Source organism: Macaca nemestrina, chromosome 1, assembly GCF_043159975.1.
Source record: "Macaca nemestrina isolate mMacNem1 chromosome 1, mMacNem.hap1, whole genome shotgun sequence".
NCBI classification, from domain to species: domain Eukaryota; kingdom Metazoa; phylum Chordata; class Mammalia; order Primates; family Cercopithecidae; genus Macaca; species Macaca nemestrina.
Window position 1 is genome coordinate 121,748,852 of NC_092125.1, and position 16,596 is coordinate 121,765,447.

General features: G+C 41.0%; 1 protein-coding gene and 1 long non-coding RNA gene across 3 annotated transcripts in view; one reads left to right on the plus strand and one right to left on the minus strand.

Annotated features, from left to right (window-relative positions):
* LOC105479218 (uncharacterized) overlaps nt 1-16,596 on the plus strand; it is a 45,217-nt gene that overhangs the window by 2,354 nt on the left and 26,267 nt on the right. For both annotated transcript variants that reach the window (XR_985758.2, XR_011622644.1), the window contains exon 3: nt 9,837-9,923. This is a non-coding gene — a long non-coding RNA (uncharacterized lncRNA). The remainder of the gene's footprint in view (nt 1-9,836; nt 9,924-16,596) is intronic.
* On the minus strand, nt 1,762-12,011 carry LOC105479217 (chitinase acidic). The gene is given in 12 exon segments (XM_011737113.2): nt 1,762-2,083; nt 2,827-2,968; nt 3,056-3,166; nt 3,611-3,717; nt 3,720-3,795; nt 4,087-4,210; nt 4,392-4,516; nt 6,767-6,932; nt 7,634-7,690; nt 9,826-10,027; nt 10,506-10,535; nt 11,733-12,011. Coding segments are annotated over 12 exon segments (1,413 nt in total). The 5' UTR covers nt 11,758-12,011; the 3' UTR covers nt 1,762-1,835.

The following is a 16,596-nucleotide window of genomic DNA, read 5'->3' on the forward strand; positions in this document are numbered from 1 at the left end:
CACATAATAATCAATAAATGGTGTGAGTTTATGAATGAATGATGTTGCCCAGAGAGTGGTGTGTGCCTCATCACTGCCACCAGTGCTGTCATCTCCCATGAGAACAATGTGGTGTGTGTCAAGGGAGGCAGGTAAAACATAGTAGATAAGACTGTGAGCTCTGGGGCCAGCCCACCTGGCTATGTGTCTGGCTCTGCGAATAACTAGCTGTGTGATTTGGGGCAGGTTAAAGAATTCGTCTCTACTTCAGTTTCCTGGAGTTAACGTTATCCACCTCATAAAGTTGCTAGGAAAACTAAAGAAGAAAATACATGTAAAACACTTAGAACAGTTTGACACATAGTAAGAATGCCAGAAAAAAGAAATGAGCCTTTATATTCTCATTACATTATTGAGGTTTCTTTCATTTGCATGTAAAAGAAACAAACTTTAGTCAGTTTAAGCAACAAAGAGGAATTTATTATGTAGTTATAGGGATATTTCACAAAATCCATAGGCAAAAGTGCATCTGGGCCTCAGGAAGGAACCATAATCAACAGCTAGAAAGCCATCTATCTGGCCAGGCAAGCTGTCTCACGCCTGTAATCCCAGCACTTTGGGAAGCCGAGGTGGGTGGATCACTTGAGGTCAGGAGTTTGAGACCAGCCTGACCAACACAGTGAGACCCCATCTCTACTAAAAATACAATTAGTATTTTTGTATACAGTTAGTATACAAAAATTAGCTGGGCATGGTGGCACGTGCCTGTAATCCCAGATACTTGGAAGGCTGAGGCAAGAGAATCACTTGAACCTGGGAGGCAGAGGTTGTAGTGAGCCGAGATCATGCCACAACACTGCAGCCTGCCGACAGAGTGAGACTTCATCTCAAGAAAAAGAAGAAGAAGGAGAAGGAGGAGAAGAAGAAGGAGAAGGAGAAGGAGAAGGAGAAGGAGAAGGAGAAGAAGAAGAAGAAGACGGCCATCTATCGGTACATGTTCTCTCTCATCTCACATCCTGGCTTTTCTCTGTAGCTCAGCTCTACATCTAGGACGACTTTCCTTCCCTAGTCCCTTGCTACAGCTCCTGAGCTTACATATTACAGACCCACCCACGTGAGGGATGACAGGCAATTCCTTGTTCCCAGCTGCAAATGCTGAGGTGTGATGATCTTATTGGCCCTCTTGAGCCTGATGCCTAACCCAGTCAATCAGCCAAGCCATCGGAGTGGGTATGCATACAAGCACAGCAGCTGGGGGCCACCACTGCGATTCCAATGGTATATGTCGTCTCCTGAGAAAAGGAGCCTGGCTGGCCCATGGGCTAGGGAGACACCCTACATGGAGTGTACTGCACAAATCTTCCCAAACCTGTCAGTCCAGGAGGTGCTGGAACAGCTCTAGGTCTTCAGTAGAAGTGGAGAGAATGTCCCGGTCTTCCACTCCTTGAGCAAGCCAGGCAGCACTGCCTATGTCCCCCAGTCTCATGGAAGCACCTCAGCTCCTTCCTGAGGAAAACTGCCCGGTGACAGACCTATCCTTTTCATGTCCTCATCTCACCCATGCACCAAACATTCAGACATTTCCTCCTTATGGCTTCCAACCTTCATGCAGATGAACACAGGCAGATAGAAGACTGTGGTGCTTTAGCTCCACCACTTCCTCCCACACTCTACTCCACCACTCCACCCCCATGCATAGCCCCTGCTTTCATATCTAGAAAAGGTTTCCACCTACATCACTTAACACCAAGGACACTCAGGTTTTGACTGCTGATTTTATTGCAGGACTTTAGGTAGGAGCAATGCGTCCTAAGCAAAAGGGACTGGAACTCTAGGGAATATAGACTAGGTCAGGTTTATGTCCAGTTGCAGCCATCACAGCTGGTGTCGAAGACAAGTCCGGCCGGGCAGTTCTGCTGGTACGTGACTCCATTCACGCAGTGCCAGAAGGCGTTTCTGTTATTTGCCACTGGGTAGAGGCCATTGGCTTTGCCAGCACAGAATCCACTGCCTCCGGAGCTGCCTCCAGAGCCGCTGCTCCCACTCCTGTTCCCACTGGGAGCAGTAGTTGTTGGCTCGGTTGGCTGAGCTGGAGCCGTGCAGCCTGAAACACAGAGCAGTAAGAGCAGACTAGTGGGCTTGGGAGAGGCTCTAAGCTTCACCTAGAGGTGAAGAGAACTGTGGGAGTGGAAGTGTGGAGGTGGGATGCAGCTGGCTCTGGATCTCTGTAACTCAGAAGAGAAAGTAGCTCCATGTTCAGGAGTTAAGTAAAGCTATTGTGTCAAGCCAGCCTGCCTTCAATTGTAAAAAAAAAGGTTGCTCTTTCCTTATAACATCCAAATCACTCAAAAAATATTTACTAACCACCAAATGTATGCAAAACACTTTTTTAGAATCTGGGCATACATGGTGAACCAATAAATTCTAGGAAAAATCTGGAAAAAATTTAGAGAATTGATACGTCCCCTGAATCACAGACTGGAGATATGTGAGCATTGGTGGGGGTTTCTTAAATCTCCCCAGGTGGGCTGAGAAAGACTTTGAATAAGCGGTTCATAGAGAAGTAGATACTTATACTGATGTTAGTAAAATTTCTTGAGGCTCTTCCACACCCTTAAGACTTAGCAGACTTAGAACACCCACCCAGTTAGGCCTGGCTTCCCATAAGTGCATATGTTCCTGACATGGCAGTTCAAGGGTGGAACCTGTCTCTCACCTGGGCAGGAGCAGTGAGGTGAAGTGGAAAGAGGATCCCTGGGCAGAGGGTAGGTGGGAAGACATCAGGGTTGCTTTTTGAGTTGGAGAAGGGGCATTTATATACCTGGGCATTCCCGCCTAGTCCCTTACTTGCACTCTGCAGGCCGAGGACCTTCTTCAGGGTGGAGATTAGGGGAAACTTGCCCTGGTTGCAGAAAGTGCCAGTAAAGTCATCCAGATCAATGGCCCAGACCATGGCGCCTCCAAATTGGTTGCTCTTAAGCCATTGAGGCTGTTTAAAGAAAGAGGATAACAGGAATCACTTGCTTTTCTGGGACTCAGGGCTGGGACCTCAACATATTCAAGGGACTGATCTTACCTTAATATTGAAGCTGTTGACGTTGTCATAGCCAACCCACACATTGCCCTGATAGGCATAAGGCACTTTCTTAGGGTCATCCCATTCCTGAGTGGCTCCATTTTTCAGGATCTTTCAAAAGTCAAGACATTCAAATCTTTTAAATGTTACTCCCATTAAAGAAAAACATGTTTCTAATTTTTCTTCTTTCATGTTTCCAGTTGGGGTTTTGCTCAATTTCTAATTACAGGTTTTTATATGTAGTAAAGAGGATCAAGTTGCTCGTGAAATGATTTTGGGAACCCACAGTAAGATGAGAGGTATATTTATTTTATTACCTGTGTGCTAATATAAATTACATGAAAAAGGTAGTCTGTCATGTGAAGGGATATTATGCATTATTAAATGCTCTTCATTTGGATTATGTAAATGAATGTTATTTAAGCACTTTAAGCAGCTGTGTTTAAAGTATTTAGGTCAGAGACAGAATGAACATTCAAGATTTCAGCAGATTCTAGCTACCCTAAGGCACAGTGTATGGAATTCACAGAGCACTTTTCAGTCCAATCTATGTACCTCATAGTAAGCCCATGTCCCAGACTCCCTGGTATAGGGCCCAGCAGGACCAGCACCAGAGGTGGGGGCACCAATTCCATCATTGGAGGGGTTGCTCAGGATGAGACGTGTCCATAGGTAGGGAATCCAACTAGGAGCTTCTCAGCTGGGGCTCCGTTGTCCTTCCAGTAGTTCATGACATAATCCTGCAATGGCAGTGGGTTAGTTACAGGGCGCAACCAGATGAGGACCCAGTGCTTAGTTTTATTAGTCCCCTATTCCAACAGGTGAAACTGTATGCTGTTAATTGCAGATTGAGTAGTTTTTTTTTCTTTCCCAAAACATTTTGGTGAAGTTGTAATTAATGAAATATGATCAACGTGAGGATAGTTGTTTAAGTGAGACACTTGCAGAATTTGTGTTTACTATGCGTCAGAGTCTCTGTGTGATTAACATCATCATCTCTGGTCTGCACTTGCATCTGTACAGGGACTCACCACATTGAGGTAGGCGTTGCTGCCAGTGTCAGTCGGGTATTTGTACAGGGGGCTGTTCTCTCCAGTGTAGCCCTCCCAGGTGCTATGGAAGTCATAGGTCATGACATGGATGTAGTCCAGGTACCTGAGGTGGGGTAGAGGATTTAAAATCATTTCTGATGGTCATTTCCCACACCCACGCAGGCACAGGACACCACTTCTAAAGCCTCCTAAACAAGGTCCCTGAATAGCAAGCCAGACCAAGGACAAGCCTAGTGTGCCCGAGTGACACCTCCAGGAGTTTGAAGATAAGGCACATAACTCACTGTGACAGCTGGGGGATCTCATAGCCAGACTGGATGGTGGAGATACCAGCAGCTACTGCAGCAGTGACCAACAGCCTGGGCTTGTTGCTCTGCTTGGCCTCCTGCTCAAAAGCTTGATGCATTTCCTACAGAATAATAAGGCGTAATAGGACATCTATGATGCTGATTTTAGCTCCTTAAATAATAATAATAAACATATGTTTGTATAATGCTCCTCTTTCTTAAATTGCTTTCACATATTTTATTTTACTTTAGTCTTTCAACAACCTAATAAAGTAGATAGGATAGATACTATTATTGAATTTTATGGCTATCTAATATGCATAAGAGTTAGGAGACTTTCACCAAAGTCCCACAGTGAGTTAGTAGGTAGGTAATGACCAAAACCCAGGTCTCAGACCACCACCAGAGCTCCATTGTATCTCTATACTTTGAAGCTATAGTTGCAGTGATACCCTACATCCAGCAGTATAGAAATTTGTTTCATAAAGTAGATGAACTACTTTATAGGACTGACTTCCCAACAAATAAAATGGTGAATTGGCCAATGAGGAAGGTGGTAACAGCTAGATGATAGGTTCCCATTCAATGCTAGAGATTAATCCACCTGTATCTGTGTGACTATAACCTCATTTGGAGTACTGGGTTTAGTTCTTATAATTGCACTATTAGGGCATGCCAGAGTATGTTCCAGTGAAGGCTGGGCCTGAAAATTGTCTTGTTGTTATTGGTAGAAGGAACTAAGATATTTAACTGGAATAAGAGAAATTATAGGCAAGGCGTTACAGCTGTCTTAAGACATTAAGCCCATATATTGCAAAAGGTGTAGCCTTATTTTCTGTTGCTTCTGCAGGCAGAACTAGAAACAATGACCAGAAGTTATAAGTTATGACTGGAGGCATGTTCCAGCCAAGAAAAGAGATATTCCTTTCTGATCATTAGAGCAATTCAACAAGTAAGGAAATTGACTTTTCACCTATTACTTAACACTGAAACTATTCAGAGGCTGGGTGATGATCTGTTACATAGCATGGTATAGCAAACAATCTGTCTTGGGAGACAGTAAGTCTAAAAACCAAGTATATCAAGTCAAGCTTTTTTGTCCTAGACTCCAGATTGATATTTATCTGATGTCTACTGGGCATTCCATTAGGATGCCCTACAGATACCTCACACTCATCAAGTTCAAGGTCAGTTCTTCTTCTTTCAAATCTACACTTCTTCCTGTATTTACCGTCTTACTTAATAGCATTAAAATCAAACCCATCGTCAATGTCAGAAAACTGGGGGTCCTCTCCGTTTCCCATTTCCAGTTGATCTCCAAATCCTATTGATTCTATCCTCTTGATATCTCGTATATACATCCTCTTCTTCCCTCAGTGTTAGAGCCTTTGTTGGGGCCCTGATCATTTCTTCCTTGATTTACTGCAAAAACCTCCTAATTCTATCCATGCCTTCTCATCTCCTTCTAATTTGTCCTCTATGGTAAAGCCAGCTCTCTACTATTTAAAATTCTTCAAAACAGTCCCATTGTGTCAAAGGTAAAGTGCAAATTGCTGAACATAATATGAAAGTTCTCACATTGTCTGGTTCTTCATGCAACTTCACAGCCATTACTCACCCACTTACTCACACTTATCTGTATATCATTTGTGCCATTCCCATCCTCACTTAATTGGTTAACACCAGTTTCTTTCAAGACTGAGCCCAGGCATCACTTTCTCTAGGAAACACTTTCTGATGCTGCCCCAGAGCAGATTTAGGTACTCTCTTTCCTTGTTACTTTTGTACTCTGCAGACCTCTAGCATGGCATTTATCACAATGCACTGTCATTGTTCATTTTTTTCAGTCTTCCATTTCAGAAGAAGTTCTTCAAAGCCAAGGATAGTATCTTATTCTTATCTTTAGCCTGACAATGTCTGCCACAGAATATGTGCTCAGTAATAATGGGCAGCCTACTGTAATACTTAGAAACAATGGACTCTGTAGCCAAACTGCAGAGGCAGTTACGATGCCTACTAGTTGTATGATCTTGGGCAAGTTACTTAAACCCTCTCTGTACTTCAGTTTCCTCATCTGTAAAATAAAGATTATAATACTTATAGTATGTGTGCTGTAGAGTAAATATGAAGATGATGTGAGTTATGGTTCTTAAAGCAACATGTCAAGCAGCACCTGGCACACAGCTCACATATTGTTTTGTTGTTGCTATTAAATGTTTGTTTAATAAATGCATGATACATAAGAATCTTTGCAATGCTAATATCCTATCAGTTTAAATTCAAGTTTAGTTTTCCCCTAGAGCCACCCAATTCTCCTTGGAAAGAAAGACTTTGAATCTTTTTGGGTTAAAGGCTGTGACTTCCTTCCCCACCTGCACCAGGACAGTGAAGAGATGCTTGTCCTGAGGAGGGCTCCCACGAGAGCCAGGGTACTCCCAGTCCAAGTCCAGCCCATCAAACTCATACTGGCGCAGGAATTTGACGACTGAGGTGATGAAAGTCTGGCGGTTCTCAGAAGTAGAAACCATGGCAGTGAAACTGAGGGTTCAGTCTCACTGAACCAAAGAAGGCAGGGTGAGGCCTTGGTGGTCCCAACACCTTGGAGTAAAATCAAGCTCTCAATTTCTGCCTCGGAGCCCTTCATCAGGACCCATAGCCCAGAGTAAAGCAAGTTCTTGGTTTTCTCCTCTCCTTCCTTTGTAATCACTACTCTTCCCAGCCATGGTATCTTTACATTCCCTTTATTTTGTTATCCCCCCCAAACTCTGCTCTTTCTCCCAAGTTGTCCTTGTTTCTTTGAATACCTGGCAAACCCAGCACACTGGGTCCCTTCCCCAAACAGTCCACCAAGTTCACGTACCCTCCAAGAAGTCCTCTTGTTTATTTGCGTGATTTTCTCGTTCCTCTCCACACCAGAAGATAAATAGAGGGAAGCACTGTAACACTCTAATCGGGGTTTGTACTCTTGAAATACTTTATGAAGAGGTTGTTTGGGAACCTCAGTAAGTAAACCTCTGTGGATAAGGCCCCAAAATGTCCACCAAAAATTAAATGTATGAAATAAAATGTGTTCCACTTAATATTGTGGTTCTGGTGTAGCGACTTATTTAATTCATATATTTGTTTATGTACATCCTCAATACCCTGTCTTAGACTGTGAAGTCTAAAGGGACAGTGATCACATGGGGCTAACTTATTCTCAATAGCAAACAAACAACATGCTCTCCAAGAAGACTTACGGGGCAGTCCCGAAGTTCCAGCCTCCAATGGCCAGGAGAGTTTTCAGCTGCCTGTTCCTGTAGAGCAAGGATAGAAACAGATAAATTTCAAAATTTATGACTCCCTCCATTTAAAATGCATTGCCTTAGTATTGGATCTGGTCAGATATTTTTGTTTTGCCTTTTGTAGAACAATTTTCCTCCGCTACTGAAAACTTCCTTTATAAAAATTCTTTGTGTTGTTCTTGTCATGAATGCACTCAGGGTTCCCTATGGAAATCTAAATTTTGAAACTGGGCTTTAAAAAATATTGTGTATTGGCAGTAACTTTGATACGTGTAACTTTAAAAAGCATCAATAGCTAATATAATATTCTATTCCATCAGATAAAATAGTAAATGTTGCTTGAGCTTAATTACATTCGTAGCCTCTGTAACATTAACATAAATTAATTGGCTTGAAATTATACACATTCTCTGGAATAGACATTCCCAAACATAAAAGTATGTAATAATTAAGTGCAAGGGTTGTGGGAGGACAAGATTAAAAATCTGGGTTTATCACCTCTTCCCCTGAGATTCCAATTAGGTTGGATTGCAGTAGGGACTAACACTTTAATCAAGTACCGCACATGATTTTGAGGCAAGGAGTCAATGGACCACACTTTCAGAAACACTGCTGTAAAGGAGTTTATTTTCTCTGAGTCATTGTGACTTAAATTCTAGTGGCTGCATTCACGATAATACCATTACTGATAGTGGCAATCACCTGTACTTTCCTTCCGTTAAATATGACTAAACTGAACAAAATCAACTCAGAATGAATGAAAGACCTCAATTTATGACCTGAAATTGTAAAACTACTGGAGGTTTTACAAATTGTAAAACTCCAAGAGCTACAACAAGAATTTTTTTGATACGACCTCGAAAGTGCAGCAACAAAAGCACAAATAGACAAATGGGATTACATCAAGCTAAAAAGCTTTTGCATGACAAGGGAAACAGAGTGAAGGGACTACCTATGGAATGGGAGGAAATAGTTGGGAACAATATGTCAAGTAAGGGGTTAGTATCAAAAATATATAGGAAATGTTTATAACTCAGTAGTGAGAAAGCAAATAACCTGATTAAAAAATGGGCCAAGGACTTGAATAGACATTTCTCAAAAGAAGACATACCAATGGTCAACTAGTGTATGAAAAATGCTCAACATCACTAATCATCAGAGAAATATATATCAAAATCAAATGAGACACCACTCAATCCAGTTAGAATGGCTGTTATCAAAAAGATGAAAGACAAGTGTTGGAGAGGATGTGGACAAAAAGGAACTCTTGCACACTGTTGGTGGGAATGAACATTAGTGTACCCATTATAGAAACAGTATGGATGTTCCTCAAAAAATTGAAAGAATAACTACCATATGATCCAGCAGTTACACTTCTGGGTTTATATCCAAAGGAAATGAAATCAGCGTGTTGAAGACATATCTGAATTTCCATGTTCATTGCAGCACTGTTTACAATAGCTAAGATGTGGAGTCAACCTAAGTGCCCATCGATGAATGAATGGATAAAGAAAATGTGGTATTTATAGACAATGAATACTGTTAAGTCTTTAAAAAGAGGCGGAAATCCTGCCATTTGCAGCAATGTGGATAAACCTGGAGGAACTTATGTTAAGTGACATAAACCAGGCACAGAAAGAAAAATACCACATGATCTCACTTAAAAGTGGAATCTAAAAGAAGTTGAACTCATAGAAGTATATAGTAGAATGGTGGTTAGCAGAGGCTGGGGTGCTGTGGGGGTTGGGGGGGATGTTGGTGAAAGGATACAAAATCTCAGTTACAAATGAGGAATAAGTTGCAGAGGTATATTGTACAGCATGGTAACTATTGTTAATAGCAATATATTGTATTTTGAAAATTGCTAAGAGTACATTTTAAGTGTTCTCACCACAAAAATATCAAGTATTTGTGGAAATGCATATGTTGATAGTTTGATTGAGCCATTCCACACCATATTCATATTTCAAAACATTACATTGTCCATGATAAACACATACAATTTTTGTCAATTATAAAATAAAAATGAAATGCAGAGTCTTGGTCCCCATCTCAGATCCATGGATCTGGACTACATTTTAAGAAGCATTAATGTTTGGGAAGTGCTGAAAAAGGGGATATCAAATTAAATATCTCCCTCCTCTTACTTATTTTTCAGGCCATTGAAAGCTTGGTAGAGAGTCACATCATTCCATTCGATGGTGGTGATCTTGTTGTTCTGCATCCCAGCAAAGGCGTAGATCAGGTGGGTACAGAGGCAGGGGCTGATGTCGTCAGGCGTGAAGCGCCCCAGACCTGACCGGTACTGGGCCCAGTTGGAGAAGTAGCATGTCAGCTGGTAGGCAGAGCCTGTGTGTAGTCAGCAGGAGGGACAATGGCCTGGTTTAGGAGCCACTGAATTGCGCTGTGAGTTTTGGCCCTGCCTCTGTTTCCCTCCCTGTGCCTCAGATGCCTGATCTCTGTGTGGAGGGAGGTAGTATGAACACTCTTGCAGATGCATCCTACGATTCTAACTCAGAACTAGTCAGTAACTTGGGAGTTGTTGATTTTTAACTTTGACAGACTCATTTTGGGATTTTGGATAAGCCTAGGTGGCAGCCTTCTAAGAAAAGATGCCCATAGTCCTATGAAGCCCAGTGAGTACCAGTTTATAATTCAGATGGTCATGCTGAAGAGGACAGCAGTGACAGCCAATCCAAAACACTAGATTACACCCAAATCAAACCCATCTGTCTGTGAAGCAAACAGCAGCTCTCTTTCCCTCATATGGTTTATCTCATATATATATGTATATATTCAATGATAAAACATGGAGTTCATGACTTACCCAGCTGCACATTCAGTACAAGAACAAGACCTAGATAGAAAGAAAAAGCATGTACTTTGAACCAGTTGTCTGTACCCCATAGAATCTAATTCTGAAGGATTGATTGCCTTCCAATTTGCCATAAATTGTTACAGCCTCAGTGAAATTTAGTGGTGATTCCAAAGGCTTTTCAGTGAACACAACAGTAGATCTACCTTTCCCTACCTTTATCAAAAATGACCATGGTGCCTTCTTCTTACTCCTTCCATGTCACAAATAAATGTTACTGAATGCTGAGTCCGAAGTCTACTATCTATGGAAGACGTACTTCCTGAAATCACCAACTGGTCACTGTACTCAGTGATGACACATCCATTCTTTCTTCCCCTACCTGAGTGATGGAACACAGCCTTCCAACAGACAAGGCACCTGCTAAAGCAGAGAATTCAGTATCTTCTGGGCATTAGGAGTTTTTTGGAATGACTTTCAGGAGCTCTTATATGAGGAGAGAAGAACTAGGAACTATGGGGTTGAGACTCCAGATGACTTTCCCTGACTTCTACAAAGCAATTCTTCTACTCTGATTGTTTTATAAATTGAGCTTGAGGTTTCATTCGGAAAAGGTTCTGAAGCTTAAACAGTTTGAAAATCCCAGCTCTAGAGCAACCAATAAATTCTTGGTATGACTTGGCTCTAAACAACTTACTGAATCAATTTCTTTGAATAATTTAATTTCTAACATGTTTATGGTACGTCATCAACTCAGTAGGATAATAGAGGAATAAATGGAGAAATAATTCTGGAAACAGCAGAACAAAGACAACTTGCATAACTCTGTCTCAGTTCCTACTGATTTTCTTCCCCGAAAAAGCTAGTCCAAGGACACAAGCACATCAATAAGCATTATTCCAATTAAAGTGAGACGGTGTAGGAAGAAGAGTAAAGAAAAAGGAATGGCCGAACAAAAGACGAAAAAGTAAGACTAACAGTGGGAGAAAGTAAGCCTTTCCTTTAGGACCAGGTCTGTGGGATTAACAAAAGCAGAAATGTTACCAGAGTCAGTTGAGGTTAAGAGAACGAGAGGCAGACTGATTTGTATATAACAAGATTCACTTGAAATTTGAAATGATGAAAGAAGAATGGAAAAGTATAGAGATGTAATATGAAGACCACTTCATGATTGTCAGAGCCTGTGAGAGAAAAAGAAACCAGATAAGACGAAGGGTCAATCTTTGATTACAAACCCACCTGTGAGGAGAATAAGCTTTGCCATGGTTGCAGTCAGTACCACTCCTGCTAGGTTGGATTTTTATACGTTCTGATTCCATGGTTATCACAAAGGCTTCCAAATGGAGAAACAATTTGACCCAGATGTGTAAGTAGCTGATCAGTAAATCAACAGACCTTCTCTTCTACAAACACCCTCCCAAGACCTTCAACCTACACCCTCCCACCACCAGCATCACCACCTTCTCTGCCCAAAAAGGACAGAACAATGTCATGGTTCCTAACAGGGTGGTGGAGACCATCACCATGGAAACCACCAGTTTAATAGCTTTTTTGGCAGTTCCAAGGGCTGATAAGCATCTGTTTAGATACTGTGATTAAATTTTCTGTTGTGGACATTTTGTGTCTGGCATCAAAGCAAGTCTTTATGGAAAAATAAATAAAAAAAACCTTTGGAAGTTATTAGCTGTTCTTAAACCTTTTTTCCTGGTGGAATTATTCATATGAAATTTGTACAATCAGTGCCTAAGAAATCTTCCCTCTTTAGGTGCTATTTTCTGAATATTCTATTCACACTTGTTTTTTGGAATGGCTTCAAGTCATTACTATGTGATAATTTTATTTAAGAATGTTTGGATCTCAAAATGTCCCCCCTGAAAGTCATCAATAAGTCTCTGGTGTTCCATAGTTTCTTTTTTTTTTTTTTTCTTTTTTTTTAAATTTTTAAAAATTTATTTATTATTATTATACTTTAAGTTGTAGGGTACATGTGCATAACGTGCAGGTTTGTTACATATGTATACTTGTGCCATGTTGGTGTGCTGCACCCATCAACTCGTCATTTACATCAGGTATAACTCCCAAAGCAATCCCTCCCCCCTCCCCCCTCCCCCCTCCCCATGATAGGCCCTGGTGTGTGATGTTCCCCTTCCTGAGTCCAAGTGATCTCATTGTTCAGTTCCCACCTATGAGTGAGAATATGCGGTGTTTGGTTTTCTGTTCTTGTGATAGTTTGCTAAGAATGATGGTTTCCAGCTGCATCCATGTCCCTACAAAGGACACAAACTCATCCTTTTTTATGGCTGCATAGTATTCCATGGTGTATATGTGCCACATTTTCTTAATCCAGTCTGTCACTGATGGACATTTGGGTTGATTCCAAGTCTTTGCTATTGTGAATAGTGCCGCAATAAACATACGTGTGCATGTGTCTTTATAGCAGCATAATTTATAATCCTTTGGGTATATACCCAGTAATGGGATGGCTGGGTCATATGGTACATCTAGTTCTAGATCCTTGAGGAATCACCATACTGTTTTCCATAATGGTTGAACTAGTTTACAATCCCACCAACAGTGTAAAAGTGTTCCTATTTCTCCACATCCTCTCCAGCACATGTTGTTTCCTGACTTTTTAATGATCGCCATTCTAACTGGTGTGAGATGGTATCTCATTATGGTTTTGATTTGCATTTCTCTGATGGCCAGTGATGATGAGCATTTTTTCATGTGTCTGTTGGCTGTATGAATGTCTTCTTTTGAGAAATGTCTGTTCATATCCTTTGCCCACTTTTTGATGGGGTTGTTTGTTTTTTTCTTGTAAATTTGTTTGAGTTCTTTGTAGGTTCTGGATATTAGCCCTTTGTCAGATGAGTAGATTGCAAAAATTTTTTCCCATTCTGTAGGTTGCCTGTTCACTCTGATGGTAGTTTCTTTTGCTGTGCAGAAGCTCTTTAGTTTAATGAGATACCATTTGTCAATTTTGGCTTTTGCTGCCATTGCTTTTGGTGTTTTAGACATGAAGTCTTTGCCCATGCCTATGTCCTGAATGGTACTACCTAGGTTTTCCTCTAGGATTTTTATGGTATTAGGTCTAACATTTAAGTCTCTAATCCATCTTGAATTAATTTTCGTATAAGGAGTAAGGAAAGGATCCAGTTTCAGCTTTCTACATATGGCTAGCCAATTTTCCCAGCACCATTTGTTAAATAGGGAATCCTTCCCCCATTTCTTGTTTTTCTCAGGTTTGTCAAAGATCAGATGGCTGTAGATGTGTGGTATTATTTCTGAGGACTCTGTTCTGTTCCATTGGTCTATATCTCTGTTTTGGTACCAGTACCATGCTGTTTTGGTTACTGTAGCCTTGTAGTATAGTTTGAAGTCAGGTAGCGTGATGCCTCCAGCTTTGTTCTTTTGACTTAGGATTGTCTTGGAGATGCTGGCTCTTTTTTGGTTCCATATGAACTTTAAAGCAGTTTTTTCCAATTCTGTGAAGAAACTCATTGGTAGCTTGATGGGGATGGCATTAAATCTATAAATTACCTTGGGCAGTATGGCCATTTTCATGATATTGATTCTTCCTATCCATGAGCATGGTATGTTCTTCCATTTATTTGTGTCCTCTTTTATTTCACTGAGCAGTGGTTTGTAGTTCTCCTTGAAGAGGTCCTTTACATCCCTTGTAAGTTGGATTCCTAGGTATTTTATTCTCTTTGAAGCAATTGTGAATGGAAGTTCATTCCTGATTTGGCTCTCTGTTTGTCTGTTACTGGTGTATAAGAATGCTTGTGATTTTTGCACATTAATTTTGTATCCTGAGACTTTGCTGAAGTTGCTTATCAGCTTAAGGAGATTTTGGGCTGAGACAATGGGGTTTTCTAAATATACAATCATGTCATCTGCAAACAGGGACAATTTGACTTCTTCTTTTCCTAACTGAATACCTTTGATTTCTTTCTCTTGCCTAATTGCCCTAGCCAGAACTTCCAACACTATGTTGAATAGGAGTGGTGAGAGAGGGCATCCCTGTCTTGTGCCAGTTTTCAAAGGGAATTTTTCCAGTTTTTGCCCATTCAGTATGATATTGGCTGTGGGTTTGTCATAAATAGCTCTTATTATTTTGAGGTAGGTTCCATCAATACTGAATTTATTGAGCGTTTTTAGCATGAAGGGCTGTTGAATTTTGTCAAAAGCCTTTTCTGCATCTATTGAGATAATCATGTGGTTCTTGTCTTTGGTTCTGTTTATATGCTGGATTATGTTTATTGATTTGCGAATGTTGAACCAGCCTTGCATCCCAGGGATGAAGCCCACTTGATCATGGTGGATAAGCTTTTTGATGTGTTGCTGAATCCGGTTTGCCAGTATTTTATTGAGGATTTTTGCATCGATGTTCATCAGGGATATTGGTCTAAAATTCTCTTTTTTTGTTGTGTCTCTGCCAGGCTTTGGTATCAGGATGATGTTGGCCTCATAAAATGAGTTAGGGAGGATTTCCTCTTTTTCTATTGATTGGAATAGTTTCAGAAGGAATGGTACCAACTCCTCCTTGTACCTCTGGTAGAATTCAGCTGTGAATCCATCTGGTCCTGGACTTTTTTTGGTTGGTAGGCTATTAATTATTGCCTCAATTTCAGAGCCTGCTATTGGTCTATTCAGGGATTCAACTTCTTCCTGGTTTAGTCTTGGAAGAGTGTAAGTGTCCAGGAAATTATCCATTTCTTCTAGATTTTCCAGTTTATTTGCGTAGAGGTGTTTATAGTATTCTCTGATGGTAGTTTGTATTTCTGTGGGGTCGGTGGTGATATCCCCTTTATCATTTTTTATTGCATCTATTTGATTCTTCTCTCTTTTCTTCTTTATTAGTATTGCTAGCGGTCTGTCAATTTTGTTGATCTTTTCAAAAAACCAGCTCCTGGATTCATTGATTTTTTGGAGGGTTTTTTGTGTCTCTATCTCCTTCAGTTCTGCTCTGATCTTAGTTATTTCTTGCCTTCTGCTAGCTTTCAAATGTGTTTGCTCTTGCTTCTCTAGTTCTTTTAATTGCAATGTTAGAGTGTCAATTTTAGATCTCTCCTGCTTTCTCTTGTGGGCATTTAGTGCTATAAATTTCCCTCTACACACTGCTTTAAATGTGTCCCAGAGATTCTGGTATGTTGTATCTTTGTTCTCATTGGTTTCAAAGAACATCTTTATTTCTGCCTTCATTTCGTTATGTACCCAGTAGTCATTCAGGAGCAGGTTGTTCAGTTTCCATGTAGTTGAGCGGTTTTGATTGAGTTTCTTAGTCCTGAGTTCTAGTTTGATTGCACTGTGGTCTGAGAGACAGTTTGTTATAATTTCTGTTCTTGTACATTTGCTGAGGAGTGCTTTACTTCCAATTACGTGGTCAATTTTGGAGTAAGTACGATGTGGTGCTGAGAAGAATGTATATTCTGTTGATTTGGGGTGGAGAGTTCTACAGATGTCTATTAGGTCTGCTTGCTGCAGAGATGAGTTCAATTCCTGGATATCCTTGTTAACTTTCTGTCTTGTTGATCTGTCTAATGTTGACAGTGGAGTGTTGAAGTCTCCCATTATTACTGTATGGGAGTCTAAGTCTCTTTGTAAGTCTCTAAGGACTTGCTTTATGAATCTGGGTGCTCCTGTATTGGGTGCATATATATATATATATTTTTTTTTTTTTGAGACGGAGTCTCGCTCTGTCACCCAGGCTGGAGTGCAGTGGCCAGATCTCAGCTCACTGCAAGCTCCGCCTCCCGGGTTCACGCCATTCTCCTGCCTCAGCCTCCCGAGTAGCTGGGACTACAGGCGCCCGCCACCTCGCCCGGCTAGTTTTTTTTTTTTTTTTTTGTATTTTTTAGTAGAGACGGGGTTTCACCGTGTTAACCAGGATGGTCTCGATCTCCTGACCTCGTGATCCGCCCGTCTCGGCCTCCCAAAGTGCTGGGATTACAGGCTTGAGCCACCGCGCCCGGCCTTGGGTGCATATATATTTAGGATAGTTAGCTCTTCCTGTTGAATTGATCCCTTTACCATTATGTAATGGCCTTCTTTGTCTCTTTTGATCTTTGATGGTTTAAAGTCTGTTTTATCAGAGACTAGT